Source organism: Eretmochelys imbricata, chromosome 9 (genome assembly GCF_965152235.1).
Source record: "Eretmochelys imbricata isolate rEreImb1 chromosome 9, rEreImb1.hap1, whole genome shotgun sequence".
Taxonomy (NCBI): domain Eukaryota; kingdom Metazoa; phylum Chordata; order Testudines; family Cheloniidae; genus Eretmochelys; species Eretmochelys imbricata.
The window spans coordinates 40,467,815-40,493,377 of NC_135580.1; the positions used below are offsets into that span (position 1 = coordinate 40,467,815).

At 40.9% G+C, this 25,563-nt stretch overlaps 1 protein-coding gene across 1 annotated transcript in view; it reads right to left on the reverse strand.

Moving 5' to 3' along the window:
- The window catches only part of CLSTN2 (calsyntenin 2), a 377,146-nt gene that overhangs the window by 20,722 nt on the left and 330,861 nt on the right, over positions 1-25,563 (reverse strand). Inside the window, exon 10 of the mRNA XM_077826928.1 lies at positions 4,523-4,689. Coding sequence (XP_077683054.1) covers positions 4,523-4,689 — 167 coding nt within the window. The remainder of the gene's footprint in view (positions 1-4,522; positions 4,690-25,563) is intronic.

The following is a 25,563-nucleotide window of genomic DNA, read 5'->3' on the forward strand; positions in this document are numbered from 1 at the left end:
TCATGCACTTTCCCTGACCAGTTCATATTATGTCAGTGAAACAAACCCGGTGATCCACCAGCGCTTGCAATACTGTAGAAAAGTAGCCCTTTCTGTTGATGTATTCCGTCGCAAGGTGGTCTGGTGTCAAAATAGGGATGTGCGTGCCATTGATTGCCCCACTGCAGTTCAGCAACTCCATTTCTGCAAAACCATCCACTATTTCCTGTACATTGCCCTGAGTCACAGTCCTTTGTAGCAGGACATGATTAATGGCCCTACATACTTGCATCCACAAATGGTGGATTTCCCAACACCAAACTGATTCCCCACTGACCTGTAGCAGTCTGACATTGCAAACTTCCACAAAACAATCGCCACTCACTTCTCCACTGTGAGTTCAGCTCCCATTTTGGTGTCGCTGCACCAGAGGGTTGGGGCGAGCGCCGCACACAGTTCCAGGAAGGTGGCCTTGCACATCCAAAAGTTCTGCAGCCACTGCTTTTCATCCCATACCTGCATAACGATGCAATCCCACCACTTGTTTCTCGGGCCCAGAACAGACGGTCCACCATGTGCAGCTGCTCTGTGAATGGCAACAGCAATCTTGAATTGTTTATTTTCCTGGCGCATAGCAAGGCAGAAACCAAGGCACCATCATCAAACTCACAGTTCAGTAAATACTGCTGGATCAGGCATGTTGTGTTTGTGCTGCTCAGCACAATACTGAAGAGCAGTGCAGGATCCATGTTTTCTAACAGAGATGGTGGGCACTCAGGTTACCACAGCTGTTGAAAAGTGGCACAAAACATACTAGAATGCCGATGGAATGGAGTAAACCTAATCAGGAGATGCTGAACCTGCCCCCATGAGGCATTACAAACCCTTCCCAAAACACCCTGTGGTAGATTGTGGTGAGTTGCACAGTGGGATAGCTACCCAAGGTGCATTGCTCTCTGAGTCAATGCAAGAGCTGCTACTGTGGATGCACTCCACCAACACAAGACGGTAGTGTGGACATGCAACAGTGGTTTAATTACATTGATATAACTTAAGTCAACTTAACTTTGTAGTGTAGACAAGCCCTAGGCTGTTTACATCTTGCTCTTGGAGGGTGTGGAGAGGGGAGAGATAAGTTAAAAATAGCATAGACAGTGTCTGCAAGATTTGTTGTGTATATCTGAAAATTAGACCATGGAAGAAGCATAAGATAAAAACTGCAACATAAGAAATCTTGTGACAGTATTAAACTGTTCTTTTCTAGATAAATATAAAGAGATCAAAGAGACCAACTGACAATCCTACTAACTTTTAACATTCGCTAGTCATTTTCCTTCCGGCGGTGGTACCATTCAAATATCCATATTGTACATATCCATGGCAGTCACATACAATATCTGATGTCACCAGGTGTGTTTATTTTGGGACAATGGACACTATCTTCCTCTATTAATTTTCAACCCAAGGTCAGGCACCAACTGTGCCTCTTCTATCTGTTCCTCTCCCTCTTGGCACAACCAGAAAACCCTGCCTGGTGTATCTCCGACTGCTTTTTTCCATTTTTGCCTCCTGCTGTCAACTCGGACTGTCAGACTGGTTGGGGAGGTAAAAATGAAAGAAGCACCTTTAAAGAAACACCATGCCACTGTTGTAATTCTGAAATTGAAAACGTTTTGAAGTTCAGTGTGGGAAGGAAAAAAAATTCCCTGGACTTCATTTTTCTTCCACCCACTGCTGGTTCATAGAGAGAACCATTCATCCGTGCGGGAGCAGCAGTGGGAGGCAAAACTGAAGAGAGGTTTTTCCACCCACACCTGAAACCACAGGCTACTATAATAATGTCAATTTCAAAATGACTCCAGGGGTACAACGACTAGGTATGTTTTTAATAAGCATGAGCCAAGTATAAGATGACTTATGACATACAAATTCCAACAAACATGTATTGGTATATATTTGTGAGGAAACAGGATTTTCTAGTAAACAGCCTTATGTTACATTCATAATCTTAATTTGTAAAGGACATTGCTAAGAAGCATGCCATCAAAATTTACTGAATTGCTGGGGTGGAAGTCCTATGAAATCATTTACGTTCTCACTATAATAAATAAAACATGAAAATAGAGTACTTTTGGGGCTCTTTGTTCAGTATATAAAGGTAGTACCACAAAAAAAGAAGGTTTCATGCAATAGGTTTTACCCAGGAAAGAATGAGGTGGTGAAATAGAGCCACTCAATACTGACACGAGGGTTAAAGTAGAACAAGGTGAATAACTGGGGTTTTTTTAGGTCTCCGGAAGTTCCACAAAAAACATTCGTTTGTCCGAAACTGAAACCGATTTTTTTCAGTATTTTCAGCTAATCAGAAAAGTTGACAAATTTCATTTTGGGTTAAATGAAACAAAATATTTCATTTCTGGGTATTTTTAATAAAAGCAAAGGAAAATGAAGGGCTAGATTTTAAAAAACTACTGGAGGAAGTGGTGGTAGTGGTGGAAGTAGGGGTGTTCCACTTTATATAAAATGCTTGAATAGTTTTTGGTCCAAAGAAAGTGAGAATGAGGACTCTCATCTGGAATGTGGGAGACCCGAACTCAAGTCCCTGATTCTATGCCTACGTAATTATGTATGCAACAGGAAAGACAGAGAGTGCCACCCCAGAATAGCCAGTAGCCTAGTGGTTAGGGGCACTCACCTAGGAAATGGGAGGCCAGCTTTCAAGGTTACTGAGTATAAGGCGCTATGACTACCTCCTCCTCTGGTACTTTTGTGATTGGCATCTAATTTCCCTTGTCAATCTAGGGTCCCCTTCCAAAAAAATGTGTTTTGTTGGAAACTAATCAGCAAATTTATATCAAATTTGTTAATAGCTTCAGCCAACCTGAAACTTCATTTTTCAGCGAATAAATTATTTGTCCAAAAACTTTAATCAAACTCAAGTTTAAAGACAGTGAAACAATCTTATCTTTACCACATAAAGCTAACTCCTGCAGCTGTTACTCATGTTGAGTATTACCTATTCTCACAAGTAAAGGTTGAAGAATCTGGTCCTAAGCTTGCACATGCAACTTAAATTTTGCCCTCTTGTCTGCAGATACCATAAATCAAGAGTACAACATAACCTCTTGTCTAGATTCACATGTGTATCTTCTTGCAGCTCTGTGTATTACTTAGTATATGCCACATTTGGCATATGTCAAAACCCACTCAAATAATTTCCCTGAAAAATACACATAAATAGTACCTTCACAACATTCTCTAGATTAAAATATAACAACACAGAGTAACAATGACAATTTGTTGCCAGGTGGAGGCCAAATAAATTTGCAGTTAAATTACCTCCCTAGTTAATTGTTTAATTCTCTGTTCTGTTCCAAAGGAAGGTTGTACTGTGATTATCTATACTGCTAAAATAACTCAATATTAGTGAACTGGCTGACTCCCCAAAATATGCCAAAGCAAGATTGTGCTGCTGATTAAAAAGAAAATGTATAATACTTGGGAACTGACAAATTTGTTAAAATATGCAGTTTAGAGAGGAGTATTTGTTACCTAACAAGTCTCTTAGTAACTAGAGCTGTTCTGGAATATTCTGACAAATTTGTGTCAGCATAAAAGGGTGAAAATTACATTCAAGAGGCTACGTATGCATATCCAAGAAAGTAGAGAAAACTATGAGTGAAGTCTTGGCCCCACTGAAGTCCTAGCAATTTTGCCATTGACTTCTATGGGGCCAGGAGTTTGCCCTATATTGTATTACTTTATAACGTGATTATGTCATTAAAGACCATAAGATAATGGATATATACAAACACAGTTAAAGTTGCACATGCAAATTTAATCTTTGCATTTCCTGACTTTTGCATACTTAATGGTCCCATCTTAATGTCCTATTAATGTAGTTTGCCTTGTGAAATATATGTTAAATCTAACACACAACCCAGTTTGCAGAGCTGCCACCAGATGAAATGATATTTCACTTATGTTTCCTGTTGCTTTAAAGCTATTTCAGATCAAAATTCAATAAAATACAGCAGTCTGTAGAAGCATGCCTATTTTTGTAAAGGTTTCAGAGTAGCAGCCATGTTAGTCTGTATTCACAAAAAGAAAAGGAGTACTTGTGGCACCTTAGAGACTAACAAATTTATTTGAGCATAAGCTTTTGTGAGCTACAGCGAAGTGAGCTGTGGCTCACAAAAGCTTATGCTCAAATAAATTTGTTAGTCTCTAAGGTGCCACAAGTACTCCTTTTCTTTTTGTAAAGAGTACCAAAACAGGGCTTTGACAACATGACCTGGAAATCCTTAGGGACTGTGAAATAGCTGCGGCACCTTACTTTCTAAGTGTGTATTGTTGAAATAATGGAAATATTTTTCTTTGCATTATCACAGCTCCTCTCCTTTATGCTTTTTCTTTGCATGACTTTATGGGAAATTATATTGCTTCTAGGAGTACATTTGTACTGTGTGTACTTTACCTCTGGCTCTCCACTTCATAAATCAGGTCTAAATTTTATCAAAGATGATGTCAGTTCATCCCTCACCTTTATTCCTTGGCCAAGACTCTCAAGAGAATTAATATCCAGACCTTCCTTGCAGGCCTGCAAACAGGAAATCACTTTCTGACTTTCAATTTTGCCTGGACGGATAGTGAGACTGGCAAGGCTGCCATGGAAATACTGAGCGAATCTGGGCTTAGCGACTTCCCCTCCTAGAAGAAACAGAATGCAAAATTATTCTGTTGATAATACCCAAATACAGATATTCTAATAACTCATCTTACAATATTGTAACATACAAATATAGGTTTGATATCCAATTTAGTCAAACACTGTTAAACTCCTGCAATCCCAGTTACCACAATCAAGTGAACAGAATCCCAACTAGAATACGCTTTAGGCATTGTTGTGATGGCATCCAGGAACACCACTATATTTAAGGTTTTGTCAGCATTTCCATTATCGTAAACTGCTATTTTCAAGGGTTTCAAACATGTACTTGCTGTTGAAACATAGCACACAAAATCCCTGCCCAGGAATGTATTGTTATTTCAGAATATGTGAATAAAAAGGTATTTGACTATTTTTTAATTTAAACAGGATGCAAACAATCTAAATTAAATGTAACATTTTTATGAGATTTTGTACACCATTTTATGCTTGCACAGACTAAACACAGGTTTCAATGTATTTGTTTGTACATATATTTATTTGTCCTTTTTCTAAACACTTGTCCATCACAACAATCTCTGGCAGCATGTGCATTTCTTTAAAAAAACAATGCAACTTTATACAATGTTAAGTAAAAGTAGACTCCATCCAGAAATTTAGCTTAGCTATAGATTAACATAAGCATTGCCTGACCTCATCCCCTCAGGCAAATCCTAAAGGAAAGATAGGGCTATCACTGTATCCTGGAAGTCAACAAGACTTGGCCTCTTGGGAACTAACATGAGAAGTGAATTCTAGAGTTGAGGTCCTTCCTCTGTGTACAGCCTGCCTCTAGCCTCCAAACATTCTAACTATCACTGGATTTCATTGAGTTGGCTAACCAACTGCCATGAACGTGAGGAAATGAACAGAGCAAAAAGAGGCAGCTTCTCCAAATTCAAATCCTACAGGGTTTCAAACATCATGAATTGCCACCAGAAGTGAATAGGAAGTCATAGATGCATTGGCATACTACAGCCAACTCATTAGGCAAACGGGCTACTTTATTCAAATGCAGCATCTGAATGGTATTCAAGTATAGCATCATTTTTAGTGGTCAATAATAAATGTTAACATCCACCACTTGCAAGCAATTGGAGTTACTGAGCTACTGCCCGTGAGCACTTTGTATAAATCTCCTTATTCTCTTCTGGGTACACTTCTAGACATTGATGAGTAAACCTCTGAGAACTCCCTTCCCCACTCTCTCTCAATACTGTACTCACTACAGAAAAAACAGTTATTTCATATATATATATTTTATATATATATATATATATATAATGTGACAATACACACTGGAGTAATGGGGTTGGGGGAAGGTTTTGTAGACATAGGTTTGGGATTGCTTCATTCCCCAGTCACGGAAGCAGACATGTCACCATGTACTCTTAGATGCGTTCCTCAGCCAAAGAGCATCCCCTTTTGTCTTCTCTGATGGCATCACATTTGGCATCACTATTTATCTCAAAGAAAACTCCCCACAGTGAGAAAAAAAATCAGTCTTTTTCTCCAAGCTGTCCATCATGTAGAAAAGTTTCTCTGGGTGGATTTTTGCGGAGTACAAGAAAACCTTCATTTTTTCAACATCTCTAATTCAGGATTAGTTTCTACTGTACATTAGGCCTTTCAGTATTTACCGAGTTCATAACACCATTTGGAAAATGGTTAGTGTACCAAAGCCACATTCAATTCCCGCCCCCCCAAAAAAAAACCCTAGTAATAGCGACAAAGTAATAGTAGGTGTTCTTTAAAATTAGCAGTTAAGTATTTATGTACAGTAGATATTTTTAAAATATAAATTACAGTACATAAGAACACATTGAACTGAATTAACATTCATTTTCCTTTTGTCAGGAATATTCTCAAACAGAATATAAAATCAAACAAAATACCCTTCACACCCTTCCCCCAAAACCAGACAAGAGCTCAAAAAAAAAAAAAAAAAGGAGGGCCTCTAATTGTGCTTTGAAGTTGTGCATGTTCAGGCTTTAGCAGACTCCCTAAGAGACCAAGCTCCACAGATGAGGGCCTCTGGCTAAACCCCTGACACTGATCCTGGAGTTTTAAACTTCAGAAACCAATAGCAAGAGCTTGCCAACTGATCTGAATTGTTGTAACGTGATGCAGGATGAGAAGTACACAATTCAAGGATTTAAAGATTACAGCCTACTCCTTAAATTGTATCAGGAAACGAACATGAAGTTAGGGCAATGGTTTCAATGTAGGTGATCTCCACTCACAGGGCCTCAGTCGGTAAGCATTCATTCTACACTATATGGCGTTTCTGGGGAGATTTCAAGGAAAGCCATGACAACTAATTAGGGTGAACCACCGTAGTCTTGTCTGAAGGTGACAACACTAAAGATGATCATTGTGTGGTCAGTGTTATAGAGGGATGATTCAAGCATCTTGGCCAGGCTGTAGAGAATAGAGTGATACACAGATATTTTTTGCTTCTTATTAATCTGGGTTCAGGCCTTTCACTTTGTAGTTGGTCACTTAACTGGTTTGCCAGTTTCCCGGGGATTCATCATACAGCTTCATCGTCCTGGCCCACACTGAAATGGAGACATTGAAGGGAAACAATAATGAACCTGCAGGACCAAGTGGGGGGATACAGAAGAGGATGAAGAAGGCATGATAGAATCATATTTCCCATAATCTTTTCCTGTTAGATTAGCCGGAATGTCTCACTGGGGTCCTTCCTTGATATTCCCTTACTCCCTAAGTATATATAAGGAAATACAGTAGTAACATCTACAATACAATTGAAGCTACATATTGTGGTTGATTACAACATATCATTTGAAGAAGTCTTTATTGTGTCATTTAAAATGACATAATTGACCATGGACCATACTGAATACACATAAAGAGAATATTATTGTGCCAAAAACCCACTTGTAAAATCCATTTAAACTGGTTTACAAGAAAGCAGAATGACCATCTGGAGCTGTTACAATCTCTGAAGTATAAAATTCTTGTTTTAAAAATTATCTGTCATGCTGGGAATCAATGAACTTCCACAAACCTTATATGATTTGCCCATCACTATTAAAATACTTATTGTACTGCAACTCTACAGTCAGTAAGTGCACAAATCTGACAGCCAGCCAGTGATTAGCTTCTGAAGGGGCAGTAGGGGTGAGAGGAGCATTTCCCCCTTTAACCTCTCCTTTTCCTCTATGCAGGAGCTGCTCGCAATGGCAGTGATTGCATTCACTTGATTGCATGGGGCTATGATTATAAATGGAGCTAACCACCCCAAAAGGGAGACAGGGAAGGCCCAGCAAAAGAGGGGGTCATGTTCCCCCCACTATGAACTGGCCAGCTGTGAAAGGAAGCTTGTGTTTTCCCTGTTGGACGTAGCAGTGTTCTACCCTGAATGCTGGGGAGTTTCAGGATGGGTGGAGAGTCTGCACAACTCCCTCTCCCCCCACTCCCCTGCCACCTCCCACTCGATTTATAAAGGCGTAAAACCAGGAAGCTGATTTTCATATAAGAAGCCATGACCATTTCCTAGAAATGGTCTACTAGAATGCTTGGTGGATGCAGAAATAACCAGAGACACCAAAAATATCTGAAACAACATGCTCAGATACTACTCTGGTGCTTACACACAATGATGTCGGTGTCTATACAACTATATAGTATTGTATAGTTGGTGTCTATGCAAGTATATAGCTATTTCAGATAGATCATTTCTAAACTTTACAGAGGTATGCTGTTTTCTTCATAGGGTGGGGTAACTTCCACTAGAATAAACAGGAATGATTGTACACGCATGCTTAGAAAGAAGAATGCATCTCATAGTTTGCTGAAATAGGCCAATGAATAAGCCTTCCATATAGCACTATTTAGCAGAGATAAAGAGAAAATGATGTACCTGTCATTCTTGTCCTTTTATGGTAAATACCAGTAATTTTAACTGACCACCATCATGGGTCTCATAGCACATGGACATTTTGCAATGTTTATAGCTCAGTGTTTCAACTCGGATATCTTCTCAGACCAATGAGCCTATATCAATTTATTGTGCACTTCAACAGCCAGTAACTGCCACCACCATGCAAAATGAACAAAATATACAGTAAAACAAGAACTGAAAACCAAAGCTTTCCCCAATTTTGAAGGCAAAATTGACAGGATAGATGAGTGCTGATCTGTTATAACTCAGTAATTTTCTGTTTTCCAAAGGTACAAAATAAGAGATCCCCACTCTGTGAAGAATAAAAAAAAGTGTCCCGCGTTTTTATAAAATATTGCTAACTGATAACACATAAAAAACTTGTTGCAAATGGAATTTCCAATAGCAGTATAGAATCAGTATGTGATTATGGACAGTAATGTTAATAAGAACAAGCGTTTTTATTAGGGAGCAGGATATTCTTCTTCTAAAGACACCTCTAACTCCTCTGGGGCTCATTCTGATCTAGTTTTATCCTTGTGTAACTCCATTTAACTTTGGTGCTTTTGCTTGATTATACCGGTACAACTTAGATCAGAATCAGACCTATTTACTTCAGAGTTGTATCCAGTTACCTGATGACTGAATTTGACCCATAATACCTAAAATAAACACATGCTAAGAAACATCCCCTCAAAATAAAATTTAAGGGGTAGAAGGGTGAGTTGCTTCCAAGAAAGTTCTCTGTCTGTGACACTTTTAACCAAAATTTGAATTTCTGTTACAGTGCTGAGTCCAAGCAATAATCTTTTGCATTTGTATGTAGGGTACTCAGATGCATTTAGCTGGAAATCTCCTGAATGATAATATATATATATATATGGGGCTAGCAGTAACCAGGAAGAAAGGCAAAAGCTTTGGTGATAGAGGTCTGGTGATGAACCAGCTCACCTTCAATATAAGGAATTTTTAAACTCATATGCCATTGTGTGGCAGAAACTAAAACATTCTTCTTCTCTGGCATAGCACGTGCAAATTCCTGTCCTTCAGAGCTGTCCTTCAAAGCAAGCCATCTAATTGATCTAGAAATCAGTGATTCTCAAACTTTTTTTTTTTTGCGGGCCACTTGAACATTGCTGCGGGTCTTGGCGGACCACTTAATGATATTTACAATAGTTAGCTAATGGTACAAACAACATTTGGAAAGTGCTTTGGATAAAAGTGCTATATTTTAAAAAAAACCCTTAATAATTAATTTTTTTGTTCTACAAATAAAAGCACAACTCATATTTTAATATCAGTAGTCTTACCTTTCTAATGCGATGGATGTGCCCTCTCTCCCCCACTCGGCAGCTCCCGAGCTGGTACTTGGAAGGAGGGGGGGTCTCTCCCTCTCTCCCCTGCCGCGGCAGCCCCCGAGCTGGGGCTGGGAAGGGGGGGGGGGTTCTCCCCTGCCCTGGCAGCTCCTTAGCTGGGGAAAGTTGCCTCTTTCTCTGGCCACCTCAGCCCTGCATGGCCCAAATTCCCCACAACCCCTCTTTTCACCCCACTTCCCCCTCCCACTTACCCCTCTATTCCCTCCAAGGCCACCACCTCACCTTACATTTGTGTCTTCTCCAGGGTCCAGGCACCTAATTAGTGGAACCATGCCAGTGCAGCTCTACTGATTAGGTGGGTGGCCCTTCATTCTCTTGTGTGCGGTCACCCAGGCATGCACCTTAGCGGGAACTATCAGCGGGAACTATTTATCACTATGAATGGAGCTCGCAGACCACTGGTGGTCCACGGACCACAGTTTGAGAACCTCTGATCTAGATTATCTCAACCAAGTTCAGTGTCAGCTGTTCCTCATAGTCAGCCACTTCACAGTTAAACTCAATCAGATATTGATATGCTTTTCTAAGAGTCTGTAGTAGTATCAAGGACTGAGAGAATAAGGACACTATCTTCTCTGATAGAGTTTCATTTAGTGTCCCAGCTGGAAACTCTACAGAGGGAGATGATGAATCAGATTCATGCCTCAATGCACTAATTCACTTAGGGAAATAGTTACGGTTGGGTGCTGTATGCTGGGTTGCATGACAGCGAATGATGAGGGGAACTCTTGCAATTAGCTTCCATGCTGTCAGCCATGGAGTGCTGTTGATATATCTGCAATCCATGGAGAAGTGGAATAACCTGAGAGTGCCTCTGCTTATTCCCCAGAGAATGGTGACAGGCAACTCTCCAAGTGCTTTTAGTTTCAGAATGTCACTCCTCTTCTTTAATGTGTATGTTCAGTTCAGTGAGGCAGCAGGGGTCACAGTATCTTTAATATGCTGATAATACAAGTGTGCATTGCTTTTTTATCAGACCCAGATGGAGGCAATTACTTGCTTTCCCAATGTCTGGCAGAAACAAATAGATGGATGAAGGCTATCTGGCATAAACTCAACTCATATAAAATGGAGGAGACAACAATTGGCTATCGGAGGCATCTGAAGAAACTGCCAAAGTCTATTATTGCTCCCTGTATTGAGCATGTCAGAGTGGGTTGCAATCTCAAGTATGCCAGACACCTTCCAACTCCTGGATTCCCAGATAGCCAGAAGCACTTTTTTCTATATTGGGACATGCAAAAAAATCTTACTTTCTTTGCTCTGGTCCAGATCTTGCCACAATCATCCATGCCTTTACTGCCTTAAGTTAGACCAGTGCACTGCAAGAATCCATGCCATCAAAACAGTTGGTGCATTACTGGTGTGTGTCTCGAATGAGGCCAAAACCACTGACACAAATGATGTCTGATGTTTCAAGAGCACAACACAATGTGGTGGAGGACCTTCGTATAACAAGCATTTTGGTAATGTGGACCCACCAGTAGGTTCTACTGAAAATAGAATCAGAGGGTCTGGAGAGAACTGAAGGTCCTTGAAGTCTCAAGTGCAGACATCAAGACATATAAGCCGTTAAAATGAGGCTCATCATCAATACGGGTAGGTCTCTACACATATTTCAAGGAAGGTTCAATTGCTTTACCTTTTGAATTAGAATCAAGTGACACACTGTGAAGGTAAGAGCACTGATGTGTCCAGGCAGTTGCTTCAAGACTGTCAAAGTGCCACTTTTTTCTAAAATGCCAAATTTGCACTAAAGTGCCAGCTTCCAATGCCTAGCCTCAGCCCTCAACCAAAATATTTGATTCATCTAATCTCAAGGACCTTCTCTTTGGGGCTGCCAGATGTGCTGAAAGCATCAGGGAAGGCCAGACACAATGATAGGTTATTGCCTGAGTTGATGGCTCAAGACAACATCCAGCTGAGTTGTGATTCTTTTGAGGTATTATAATGACTGGTCGTGCTGTCAGTGTCAGGCATCTTCCAGGTTCATGGGGAGCAGGGGCAGGGGAAACAGAGGGAGGAGAGCTACAACCAGACAGCAAATGTAAATAGAAAAGGAACTTGAATTGAAACTTATTTATGGGTCAGACAAGACAAAACAACTTGCCTCATAAAAAGAAAATGGTGAGTCAAAGAATTAATGCGCCAGCGGACCCCAGGCAAACTTGGTAATACTTTTAAGGGGGCTTTTAAACAAAAAGGAAGTCAAGAAAAAACAAATAAGACAACTTCAGCAGCTAGCTGATGGTCTGGGATGCTGAAACACCTGACGGGGAAAACTGAACAACAGTATTAGCTGAGAGGAGTATCCAATTTTGTCCATGAAGAGAAAAGAAATAAGGAGCAGCTATTTGTGGCCCTGACAGGGATGATTCTAGCAAATATGAGGCCTGCTGCAAAGCTTTCTGATTGTGGATTGGAGTTTGATGTTTAATTCCATAGTGAGAGAACTAGCTGTTGACTATTGTGTCAACAATGGTGTATTTGTGAAGGGATTTAGAGAACTAATAGATAGAGGCTTCTACTAAACAAGAAGAGGAGGAACCTACAGTGTATCCCAAGAAGGGTCCCAATAAGGGAATATGATTCCCCAGCAGTTTAATTTACCACCCCAGATCTCTCAGTCAGCACAAAATAGAGTGTGTGCCATAGCACTCAACGCAAGAGCTAATTTCATGAACATTATGCTACCATTTCAACCTGTCTTTGGTGTGGTGTCGGGGCTTTCATGGCTTGAAGTCTGAAAGCAATATCCGAACTAGCCCTAGGTCCACAGAACACTTAAGGGCTACCTGCCATCAGCTATACAAATTCCAGCCTGTCTATATGCCATACATGAGATCCACAGAACGAAGGTTTGTTGCAACCCTTGCCCTTTCAGGAAGACAATGTTCTTCCAAATAAGATACTGGGCAACTTGCTATGGAGTTGTAACCTCATGCTGTAACTTAACTTTCTTAATTACTGGGGAGACTGGGGGGACGAACAAAAAAACCCCTCACAATTTCTAATTTTTGTATTCTGTTTCTCAAAGTAAATCACAATTCATGCTAAATTAATTAATGCTGTACACAGAACCATTGTACTATAAGCCTACTGCTGGAATAACATCCCAGAGCCTGATGCACATCCCCAGGAGAGAAAATACAATTAAATAAGAGGCAAGTATCCACACCGAATTAACCATTGAACATGAATTCAGCTCTGACAGAAAATATCCAAGCTCTATTCTATTTTTGCTGTGTATATAATGCTAACAAAGATTTGTGAAGAGAGGCTGCATTTTTCTGCATCTTGTCTAGTCCTAATGTGATGAAAGTTGAGCAACACAAAAGGAGAGTGTAGAGACTCCCCTACTATTATAGCAAATGCACCTGTGTACATATGTGCAGGGTCATACTCTCTGCTGCATCTGAAATCTGTTTGACACAAAAGGAAAAAAAGAAGGGTTTATGACTCTTTGATTCTTTTCCAGCTTCACCTCAGCCCCAGTTTGGAGCAACCTAATATCTGTTCTAACATACATCAGCTGGCAATGACCCTCAAGTCATTGTCCATCAAGATGGAAATAGAAGGAATGCACCATTCTCCAACACATGCTGTATGCCAGGGCTACAGGGAGGGGGCTAGAAGCTGGCTCTACACCCATTGGGATCTCCCTAAACACTTAGGAAATCCTGAGAGATGCAGGCAGTTTCTTCTCCCTTCTCTCAGTATTCTTAGTCCGCCTTCTATTGCACTGCTCCTAACATACTTTCACTGACTTGTGTAATTAGAAATCAGTTCTCATACTGCATATACATTTTGGTGATTGTTTTGCCAATTGGATTTCTTGGAAGGTGAGATTATTCCACAAAAGGATTCTATAACAACAATTCAGGTATTCATCTGAACTATGGGAAAAGGAAGAAATAAGAGAACACAAAACAAAAGAACCAAAATTACTTCAGTCCTGGCTTTCTATTGTATTTATGCTTACATAGTTTGCTTGGTGACAGGCTTGTCCTAAAGAATTTGCCCTTCTTAAAATGTACAATGCAGTCAACCCAAGTTAATTACCTCATCTCTCACCATGGATTCCAAGACACCACAACAAGAATAGGTTGTAATATTGAAAATAATTACTTTCAGCTATGACAAACTACAATATAACCTTGTGGCAGTAATTAACTTGTGTCACCACTTTACTGACAAGAGGTGGGGAATGATACATAAAGAAACAATCAATTCCTGAGAAGAGTATGAAAATTGGGACCTTATCTTTTCAAAGAAACCTGGCTGAAGTTCAGTCTGTGGTACAATGGCTGATTAGATTACCAAGTTTTATAACTTGCTCACTTTTCTCACTGGCTTTGCCACAGAATGATTGCTAGCAAAGAGGGGATCAAAGTGAGAACCTATAAACCTTTGTTTAATGGAAGTAATTTCTCACCCTGTAAAAGGGTTCATTTGCAGCATCCTCAGATAAATTGAATCACAATATAATGGGCTCATTCAGAAGAAACTTCTTACCAGGGCAGAATGCTAGAAAATGTAACTACAGGACAATCTAACCTCATTTGTTTGGACTGCTTAGGAGCAAGAAACAGCAATTGTAGAACCTGAAAGGGGGAAGAAGAATTATCTTGTTGTTAAAGACCAGGACTGGGAGTCAGGCAATCTGGTTCTATTCTCTGTTGTGACGAAGATTTGCTTTGTGACCTTGGGCAAAACACCTTTTTTCTCTGTGCCTCAACTCTTCCCCCTATAAAGTGGGGCAAATTATAATTCTCTGCCATGGAAGGATGTCATGAGGCTTAATTCACTAGTGTTTGTAAAGTGCTTAGAGAGCTTTGGGTGGATGAGTGTCAAGGTTCCTTCCCCACTCTGAACTCTAGGGTACAGATGTGGGGACCTGCATGAAAAAAACCCTAAGCTTATTTTTACCATCTTAGGTTAAAACTTCCCCAAGGTACAAACTATTTTACCTTTTGCCCCTGGGCTTTATTGCTGCCACCCCGAAGCGTCTAACAAATATATAACAGGGAAAGAGCCCGCTTGGAAAAGTCTTTCTCCCCAAAATCCTCCCAAACCCTACATCCCCTTTCCTGGGGAAGGCTTGATTAAAAATCCTCACCAATTTGCATAGGTGAACCCAGACCCAAACCCTTGGATCTTAAGAACAATGAAAAAGCAATCAGGTTCTTAAAAGAAGAATTTTAATTGAAGTAAAAGAATCACCTCTGTAAAATCAGGATGGTAAATACCTTACAGGGTAATCAGATTCAAAACATCTGATGAAGTGAGCTGTAGCTCACGAAAGCTCATGCTCAAATAAACTGGTTAGTCTCTAAGGTGCCACAAGTACTCCTTTTCTTTTTGCGAAAACATAGAGAATCCATCTAGGCAAAACCTTAAGTTACAAAAAGACCAAACAGGAATATACATTCCATTAAACAGCTTATTTTATCACCCATTTAAACAAAACAGAATCTAATGCATATCTAGCTAGATTACTTACTAAGTTCTAAGACTCCTTACCTTTTCTGTTCCTGGCAAAAACAACACACAGACAGAGAGAACCTTTGTTTCTCCCCCAACTCCAGCTTTGAAAGTATCTTGTCTCCTCATTGGTCATTTTGGTCAGGTGCCAGCGAGGTTATCCTAGCTTCTTAACCCTTTACAGGTGAAAGGGTTTTTCCTCTGGCCAGGAGGGATTTTAAAGGCGTTTACCCTTCCTTACCCTTCCCTTTATATTTATGACAAGGCTATATAAGTACAAAGCATTTATTATTATTATAGGAGAGGAGACTGGCACGGACACTGCAAGCTCATGAGCAGTAAGTGATTGGTGGGATGGCTCATCAGCCATAAAACCCACCTTCTTTGCTTATAAAGTAACACATCAACAGAAGTAAGACTAAATTTCCAATTTAGAAAACCCCAGACACTTCAGGTCCTCAAGAACCTGCACCACACAAGAAATTACACCCCCAGTCCTAGGAAATCAAGCCATATTAATATCATGAACTGTTTTTTTAAAATAAATCTTTCTCCAGTCACTGCACCCTCCATTGCTTCTAGGATTTATTTTGGGTTTGAGAGGGCATCAGTTTTTACTTGCATGCAGTTAAGTTTGGCTTGCATATTTTAGCCTAATAATTATTATAATTAGTCAAACAATTTTTCAGATGCATAGTATTTTAGATGTTTTAAAATGGTTTTTTTGTATGTCTGTTAGTTGAAAGATATTTTTAATTCAGTCTGATTTAAATATGGCTAAATTCTAAAATTAGCACTGTGCCCCGAAACTTCCATGGTGTAATTTCATAAAGGGCTCTAGCGTTGCTTTATGGTGCCAGTCTGCAATGTGGAGCTGAAGGGGTGCTCTCCGTTATGCAAGGAAAACACGCCTACTGCTACACCCCTACAGAGTGGCTGGTGGTGTGTTGGGAGCCGAGCCATAGCCACATCTCCTTCCTGGTTGAAGCAGTGGTCTTCACTGAGGTCTCCCTTGTGCCCCTAAAAGCCTGTAAGATGTCAATCTTGCCCTCAGTGAGAAAAGTGAAATGGATTTCCTTTAACATTAAAGGCATAACAGCACTTTAGACTTAAAATGATAACACCACCACTTACATCAAAGTCACAGCTTTGACAAAAATTCATCAGATCACGGCTTCATACAGGAACAGCCTTTTGAAGAGTTGCAATTGAGTTAAATCCCCTTCCCTAAATGTTGACAGGGAAAGCTACTACAAGTACACAAATGTATCATTTAAGGAACAGGTATATTATTATTGAAACATAATCACCTTCATATTCACAATTTATCATTAGGGTCCAATTTAGTCACCCTTATATTGAGTAGTACTTTACTTCATGCATATTCTCACTGAAATCAATGATCCTACCTAAGAAGGAAGGTACTATTCATCACTAGGGCCCTACCAAATTCACAGCCCATTTTGGTCCATTTCACAGACATAGGATTTTAAAAATCATCAATTTCATGATTTCAGCTATTTAAATCTGAAATTTCATGGTGTTGTAATTGTAGGGGTCCTGACCCCAAAAGGATTTTTTGGGAGGGCGGGGCGGGGGGTGCTGCGGTGCTGCTGCTGGCAGCGGCACTGCCTTCAAAGCTCAGCAGCTGGACAGGGCGGCTGCTGGCTGGGAGCCCAGCTCTGAAGGCAGAGCCACCACCAATAGCAGTGAAGAAGTAAGGATGGCATGGTATGGTATTGCCACCTTTACTTCTGCGCTGCTGCTGCTGCTGAGACCAGATTTCGTGGCCCGTGATGCGTTTTTCATGGCCATGAATTTAGTAGGGCCCTACTCGTCATCAATAAGGGAGTCAGGAGTGGCCTCTTTTCAACTGCAAAACAGTAAAAATAGCTGCTTAGAAGTTACTTATTTGCAGATAATTCTGACTATATTTTGGACAAGCGGAAATAAAAGTATAAAGGGAATCTTTATATGTTCTTATAATGTCCTCATTGCCATATCATCTGACCACCATCAATACAACATACAGCAGCATGAGGGACAGAAAGGACTGGTTAGTTTTTGCTTTGTAATTCTCTTTAAGATATGGGACAGATGTATTTGCAACTACACTAATGGTCTACAGCAGTGGTTCTCAAACTTTTTTTTTCCGCGGACCACTTAAAAATTGCTCAGGATCTCAGCGGATCACTTAATGATCTTTCCAAATGTTGTTTGTACCATTAGCTAACAATTGTAAAGCGCTTTGGATAAAAGCGCTATATAAAAAAAAATCTTAATAATAATTAACTTATTTTTTTATCTACAAATAAAAGTACAACTCATATTTTAATATCAGTAGTCTTACCCTTCTAATGCAATGGATGTGCCCTTTCTCTCCCAACACGGCAGCCCCGAGCTGGGACTGGGAAAGAGAGGCGTCTCTCCCAGGCAACCATAGCCCTGGAGCTGGGGAAAGTCACCTCTTTCTCTGGCCACCACAGCCCTGCAAGTCCCAAATTCCCCCCAACCCCTCTTCTCATCCCCTCCCACCTACCCCCTATTCCTCCTAGGACCACCACCTCACCTTATGTGTACGTCTTCTCCAGGGTCCAGGCACCTAATTAGTGGAGCCACACCTGAACGGCCCCACTAATTAGGTGGGTGGCCCTCCATTCTCTTGTGTGTGGCCACCCAGACACACACCTTAGAGGGAACCATCCACGGACCACAGTTTGAGAACCACTGGTCTACAGCATCATCATTTGGAAAATGTAGTGAACTCATCATTTTGCATGAATTCTCACTGCAAATGCTCAGAAGGATTCAGCAACAATTCTCAGTAGAAACTGGATCAAATCTTGTTAGAAATCCAATCACACTTGTCAGGACTTCATACAGAGCACTTCAGGATTCCACCTTTTTTTAGCTGTTGATATGATTGCACCCACTAAAAGAATCCTGGAAAAAGCATATGGACACAAACAGACTAGCATAAAAATATCATGGAAGTTTACTTAATTTCTCTGTGCACTTTGGCAATAATAAAAACAAAATTTGGATGGTGTACATTGCAAAAGATTAGTGTATTTGATGAAGAAAGTGAAAAGCAAACATGGAAGTGAACTGCTGAGAATAAAAGCTCCTACTTTGGTACTAAGAGATCCCCACTCAGTGAAGAATAAAAAAGTGTCCTACATTTCTATAAAATATTGTGAAATAGTAACATATAAAAGACTTGTTGCAAATGGAATTTCAAATAGCAGTATAGTATCAGTATGTGATTATGGACAGTAATGGTAATAAGAAAAAGCGTTTTTATTTGGGAGCAGGATAATATTCTTCTACTGAGAATAGAAGCCCTTACTTAGGTGCTAGTTCTTAAAGCACTATTAAAATTACTCATAATTCTCCCATGATTTTCTCACTGGAATGCAAAATTAAATGAAATTCCTGAAGACTGACAAAAGCAGGGAATATAGTAGTATTCATTTACACTATGAGGATGCTTTGGACACAGTTCTCACTTATACTCTAGTAAAGCGGGAGTAATTTCTCTGATGTCACTGGAGTTTTGTTAGAGTTAACCTGGTGTAAGATGAGAATCCCAGTCAGGCCCATGATGGTCTTCCATCCCAATGAAGGCCTAAAGGAATACAAATTCTGGAAATTTGATCTAAAGTAATCTAGTTGGTGCAGATAGGACACTTGACGTGTCCAAGTCTCAAGCTTAACTTTATCATATAGTTAAGTCCAAGAGAGCATAAATTTAGAAGATGTACAGCTGCTTTTGAAGGAAGACTTAAGAGGAATCCAGAATGGAACTTTGGCATTTCCTGTATTCCATCTGAACAGCTGAAGGGAGAAAGAAGATTCTGCGAGTGTCTGTAAGGACAAATAACTCCCCTAACTCCTCAGAATGGATGTGATAAACAATGCCATAAAAGCAGGGGGAAAGAATTATTGTGAAACTGAAATGTTATTTATGACAAAAAGCAAAATTCTCTCTGTCTGAGTCTCCTACATCAGATCCTACTGTACACCTTTCAGGAATCTGATTTGTCTTGCATATCTCACATTTCACCTCACCGAAAATCTACTTGCTTACAAAATCAGACATAAAAATACAAAAGTGTCACCGCACACTATTACTGAAAAATTGCTTACTTTCTTATTTTAAACATATAATTATAAAATAAATCAACTGGAATATAAATATTGTGCTTACATTTCAGTGTATGTATATAGAGCAGTATAAACAAGTCATTGTCTGTATGAAATTTTAGTTTGTACTAACTTTGCTAGTGCTTGTTGTAAAACTAGGCAAATATCTGCATGAGTTGACGTACCCTCTGGAAGACCTCTGCGTACCCCTAGGGGTATACGTACCCCTGGTTGAGAACCACTGTCCTACATGATGTTCCTCAAGGGAAGACAAGACTAGCAAGCGAGTGGTTCAATTTTAAGCAAGCTCAACATGGATTCCAAAGCAGATGATGAAAAAAACTGTGGCTGAAAGAGATTCCCATCTCTTATAACCTGGAACAAGCTCAGAAGAACAGCTCCCATTTCAGGAATTTCTGATTCAGATTCCTCACCTTGCAACAGGTTCTCTTGTGTGGCCTTTAGCAAGGCATCAACCTCTCTGCCTTCTCCCATCTGTTCTTAAGTACATCGTGCAGTGCTATGAGACTATGTCTTGCAAATGCTTTGAAAATGAAAAGCACTACATTTAAGGTCAGGCTTGACAAAGCCCTGGCTGGGATGATTTAATTGGGGATCGGTCCTGCTTTGAGCAGGGGGTTGGACTAGATGACCTCCTGAGGTCCCTTCCAACCCTGATATTCTATGATTCTGTTCTAAGGTCAAGCAATTTCTGTTATTGGTATAAATACAGGGGTGAAAGTGAGCCGGTACGGGCCAGTACTTCATACTGGTAAGAACCCGCACTAGTCCATTCCCAGCCTGCCCCTTTTGCCTCCCCTGTCGGCACCCCTGCTGGTAGGGTCTGTACAGGCCGGGGGAGGCAAAGGGAGCAGCTGCCCTGGGGCCGGCAATTTAAAAGGGCCTGGAGCTCCGGACGCTGCTGCCGCTACGGCAACAGCGGAGTCCAGAGCCCCAGGCCCTTTAAATCAACACGGGAGCCCTAGGCAGCATGGGCCAGCAGTTCTGGAAGGGCTGGCTGGGGGATGCTGACCCACCAGCCCCGCCCCTTCCTCTCGAGGCGCTGCCTCGCCCTGTACCGGTAAGTGGCCTCAGTTACTTTCCCCCCTGTATAAATGGATTATTCTTAGGTCATTCACAGTAGCAATACTTTGGTCTTGAAGTGAACATTAACAAGTGTGGTAGAAGCAGCAGTTGACTTTATAATATTAGCAGGTGCTTCACTGAACAAAAGGATGAACATTGGCAGTCAGAAATGGAGTGCCTCTTAATTCCACTTACAATCCACTGAGCCATCAAGTTTCACAAGTCACTGGATAAAATCCAGTCCAAGCCAGAAATAACTGAAAACTGTTTCCACTTGCTGTTTGTGTGGTGGTCTAATGTATGTGAAATAACTTTGTGGTCTCAACAGAGCTGTTGGGAGGTTGGACAAATGCCTCCATCAAAAATCCAGAATGACATTGCACGTTAATTTTCACCCTTACCAGCAATCTCAGACAAGGGGTCAAGATGGTCAGGAGACTGACTTATTCTCATTGCTACAGGTGGCCAGACTGGAACTAGGTTGAGGCACATGAATTACTTCTGGAGGAATTCTACGTTCCTGTGAGGGCACAGAATTCATACCTTCTGCAGATTTCTTGGCTCCCCCGCAGAAAAATGGAGGAGCAAAGAAATCTGTGGGGAACACACGCCTCTTCCCCGGCAGCCTGGGCACGTCTGTTGGGAGCAGCTAGCAGCAGAGAGCAGCTCACAATGGCGGGGGGGATCAGGGAGGCTGGGCATGCTTGCGTGCGTCCATGGAGAGATGTTAAGGGGATGGAGCTGGGCCCGTGCCTGCGTGCGAATGAATGAGAGACACACACTCTGTCCCTCTTGCTTGCTGTTCCTGGACCCCAGCTTGGAGGCATAGGGCTGTCTGAAGCAAGCTCTGTCCCTAAGGCAGAGCAGAAATGTAACAATTAAGCAGGCAGGCTGCTAACGTTCCCATTGTTAGTTAATTGTTCCCATTCTTAGTTGATTAAGGCTCGTTTACCTTGCCAGAGAGGGGTAAAGGAGCCTTATTGTAAATGACAGTAACGAAATCCTAAGCTAGGAAGATCTATGTCAAGGGATCTCAAACTGGGGATCGGGACCCCTGAGGGGGTAATGAGGTTATTATACGGGGGGTCGCAAGCTGTCAGCCTCCACCCCAAACTCCACTTTGCATCCAGCATTTATAATGGTGTTAAATATATAAAAAAGTGTTTTTAATTCATAAGGGGGTTGCATTCAGAGGCTTGCTATGTGAAAGGGGTCGCCAGTACAAAAATTTGAGCGCTACTGGTCTATGTGCTTTCTGTCTTTTTTTCCTGTGCCAGAGAGCCACAATGGAGTTAGATTACAGCTCAGGATCTATTTTACTTATCCATTAAAAAAAAAAAAAGCAGGACAATGATTAGCAAAACTGTATGACTTTCATGTGTGAAAATCTGCGCAATTAAAAGCGACGTTGTACGTTACAGAACACCAAACACCAAAATAAAAGTAATGTAATTTAAATGAAAATCCACGATTATAACTGGAATGCAGGATATTGGTTACCAAGTATTTGTAATTTAACTTTCATGTATTTAGGAAATGCTGAACAGTTATTGTGATTTTTTTTCTGTATATCAGTTTAAATACATTACCAAAATAAGTGAAACTGGTGTGATTATATTGCAGTATTTTGACAAATTAAATATGCAGGATTTTGCAGAATTTTGCGTTTTTGGTGCAGAATTTTGGGGGTTTGGGCACAGAATTCCCCCCAGGACCAATGGATATAAGAGTGTGAAGATCCCTGCATGCCTGCTACTCATGCAGTATCTCTTCTGTGGACACACATAGGATTTCATTTTCCAGAACTATGAACATTTAATTTTCTTGATGAGCACAAAGGATGGAATTTTAGGGAAAGAGACAAAGTAGTAGAAGAAACTAATGAAGTGATAACTGAAAAAGGATAAAAGCAATTAAGGGGATGCACAAAAACATAAAAAGAAAAGGAGTACTTGTGGAACCTTAGAGACTAACCAATTTATTTGAGCATGAGCTTTCGTGAGCTACAGCTCACTTCATCGGATGCATTCCGTGGAAACTGCAGAAGACATTATATACACACAGAGACCATGAAACAATACCTCCTCCCACCCCACTGTCCTGCTGGTAATAGCTTATCTAAAGTGATCATCAAGTTGGGCCATTTCCAGCACAAATCCAGGTTTTCTCACCCTCCGCCCCCCCCCCCAAACTCACTCTCCTGCTGGTAATAGCCCATCCAAAGTGACCACTCTTTTCACAATGTGTATGATAATCAAGGTGGGCCATTTCCTGCACAAATCCAGGTTCTCTCACCCCCTCACCCCCCTCCAAAAACCACACACACAAACTCACTCTCCTGCTGGTAATAGCTTATCCAAAGTGACCACTCTCCCTACAATGTGCATGATAATCAAGGTGGGCCATTTCCTGCACAAATCCAGGTTCTCTCACCCCCTCACCCCCCTCCAAAAACCACACACACAAACTCACTCTCCTGCTGGTAATAGCTTATCCAAAGTGACCACTCTCCCTACAATGTGCATGATAATCAAGGTGGGCCATTTCCAGCACAAATCCAGGCTTTCTCACCCCACCCCCGCCAGAAACACACACACACACAAACTCACTCTCCTGCTGGCAATAGCTCATCCAAACTGACCACTCTCCAAGTTTAAATCCAAGTTTAACCAGAACGTCTGCGGGGGGGGGTAGGAAAAAACAAGGGGAAATAGGCTACCTTGCATAATGACTTAGCCACTCCCAGTCTCTATTTAAGCCTAAATTAATAGTATCCAATTTGCAAATGAATTCCAATTCAGCAGTTTCTCACTGGAATCTGGATTTGAAGTTTTTTTGTTGTAAGATAGCGACCTTCATGTCTGTGATTGCGTGACCAGAGAGATTGAAGTGTTCTCCGACTGGTTTATGAATGTCATAATTCTTGACATCTGATTTGTGTCCATTTATTCTTTTACGTAGAGACTGTCCAGTTTGACCAATGTACATGGCAGAGGGGCATTGCTGGCACATGATGGCATATATCACATTGGTAGATGTGCAGGTGAACGAGTCTCTGATAGTGTGGCTGATGTTATTAGGCCCTGTGATGGTGTCCCCTGAATAGATATGTGGGCACAGTTGGCAACGGCCTTTGTTGCAAGGATAGGTTCCTGGGTTAGTGGTTCTGTTGTTGGTATGTGGTTGTTGGTGAGTATTTGCTTCAGGTTGCAGGGCTGTCTGTAGGCAAGGATTGGCCTGTCTCCCAAGATTTGTGAGAGTGTTGGGTCATCCTTCAGGATAGGTTGTAGATCCTTAATAATGCGTTGGAGGGGTTTTAGTTGGGGGCTGAAGGTGACGGCTAGTGGCATTCTGTTATTTTCTTTGTTAGGCCTGTCCTGTAGTAGGTGACTTCTGGGAACTCTTCTGGCTCTATCAATCTGTTTCTTCACTTCCACAGGTGGGTACTGTAGTTGTAAGAAAGCTTGACAGAAATCTTGTAGGTGTTTGTCTCTGTCTGAGGGGTTGGAGCAAATGCGGTTGTATCGCAGAGCTTGGCTGTAGACGATGGATCGTGTGGTGTGGTCAGGGTGAAAGCTGGAGGCATGTAAGTAGGAATAGCGGTCAGTAGGTTTCCGGTATAGGGTGGTGTTTATGTGACCATTGTTTATTAGCACTGTAGTGTCCAGGAAGTGGATCTCTTGTGTGGACTGGACCAGGCTGAGGTTGATGGTGGGATGGAAATTGTTGAAATCATGGTGGAATTCCTCAAGGGCTTCTTGATTATCATACACATTGTGAAGAGAGTGGTCACTTTGGATGGGCTATTACCAGCAGGAGAGTGAGTTTGTGTGGGGGGGGCGGAGGGTGAGAAAACCTGGATTTGTGCTGGAAATGGCCCAACTTGATGATCACTTTAGATAAGCTATTACCAGCAGGACAGTGGGGTGGGAGGAGGTATTGTTTCATGGTCTCTGTGTGTATATAATGTCTTCTGTAGTTTCCACGGTATGCATCTGATGAAGTGAGCTGTAGCTCACGAAAGCTCATGCTCAAATAAATTGGTTAGTCTCTAAGGTGCCACAAGTACTCCTTTTCTTTTTGCGAATACAGACTAACACGGCTGTTACTCTGAGACCTGTCACAAAAACATATTAAATAGTCCTGCTAAGAAGGATCCTAGCTAGGAATATGTGGTAAAAAATCTCATGAATCCAAACATCCAAAAAAAGTTTCTTCATCAAGGATACTGGAAGTATTTGGAAATGCAACATCATTCTTTAATACTGATACCTATTTAAAACCCCTAAATTCACTGGATCTTTGTGGATTCCATATACCCAAGGAAAGAATGGAAGGAAGTTGAGCTGAGCTAGTTCACAATAGAATTGTATGTGAATCAAACAAACTGTTGACTCTTCCATTTTGCCTCATAGATATTGTACAAAGACTACAGAAGAAACAGAAATCAGACCTAACCAAAAACCCCTCACTTAAGCTAAGCCATTACCCCTCCAAACAACCAGTTGAATTGAGGATCTAATTTCTGAAAACCTTGATAGATTTTTCACCACATATTCCTAACTAGAAAAAAAATAAGATAGAATAAAAGTGTAATAATTTAGTTATGTTAATTAATGCTAATGAAATAAAAAAATATATAAATTGCATGGGTGTGAGTGGGAAGAAAGAATCGCATTCTCAAATACCAGGCAGATACACACAAGACTCAATCCTGTACTCCTGACCCCGGTTCTAAAGGAGCTCTGCAAAGGATCAGGTGCACAGGATTGGGCCCTGTAATAATGAGTTGATTATCATAATATTTATCTGATCAATATGCAGCACACAAAATCTTGACTATCATTATGATCTTGTTGTGTATGGTACTATAC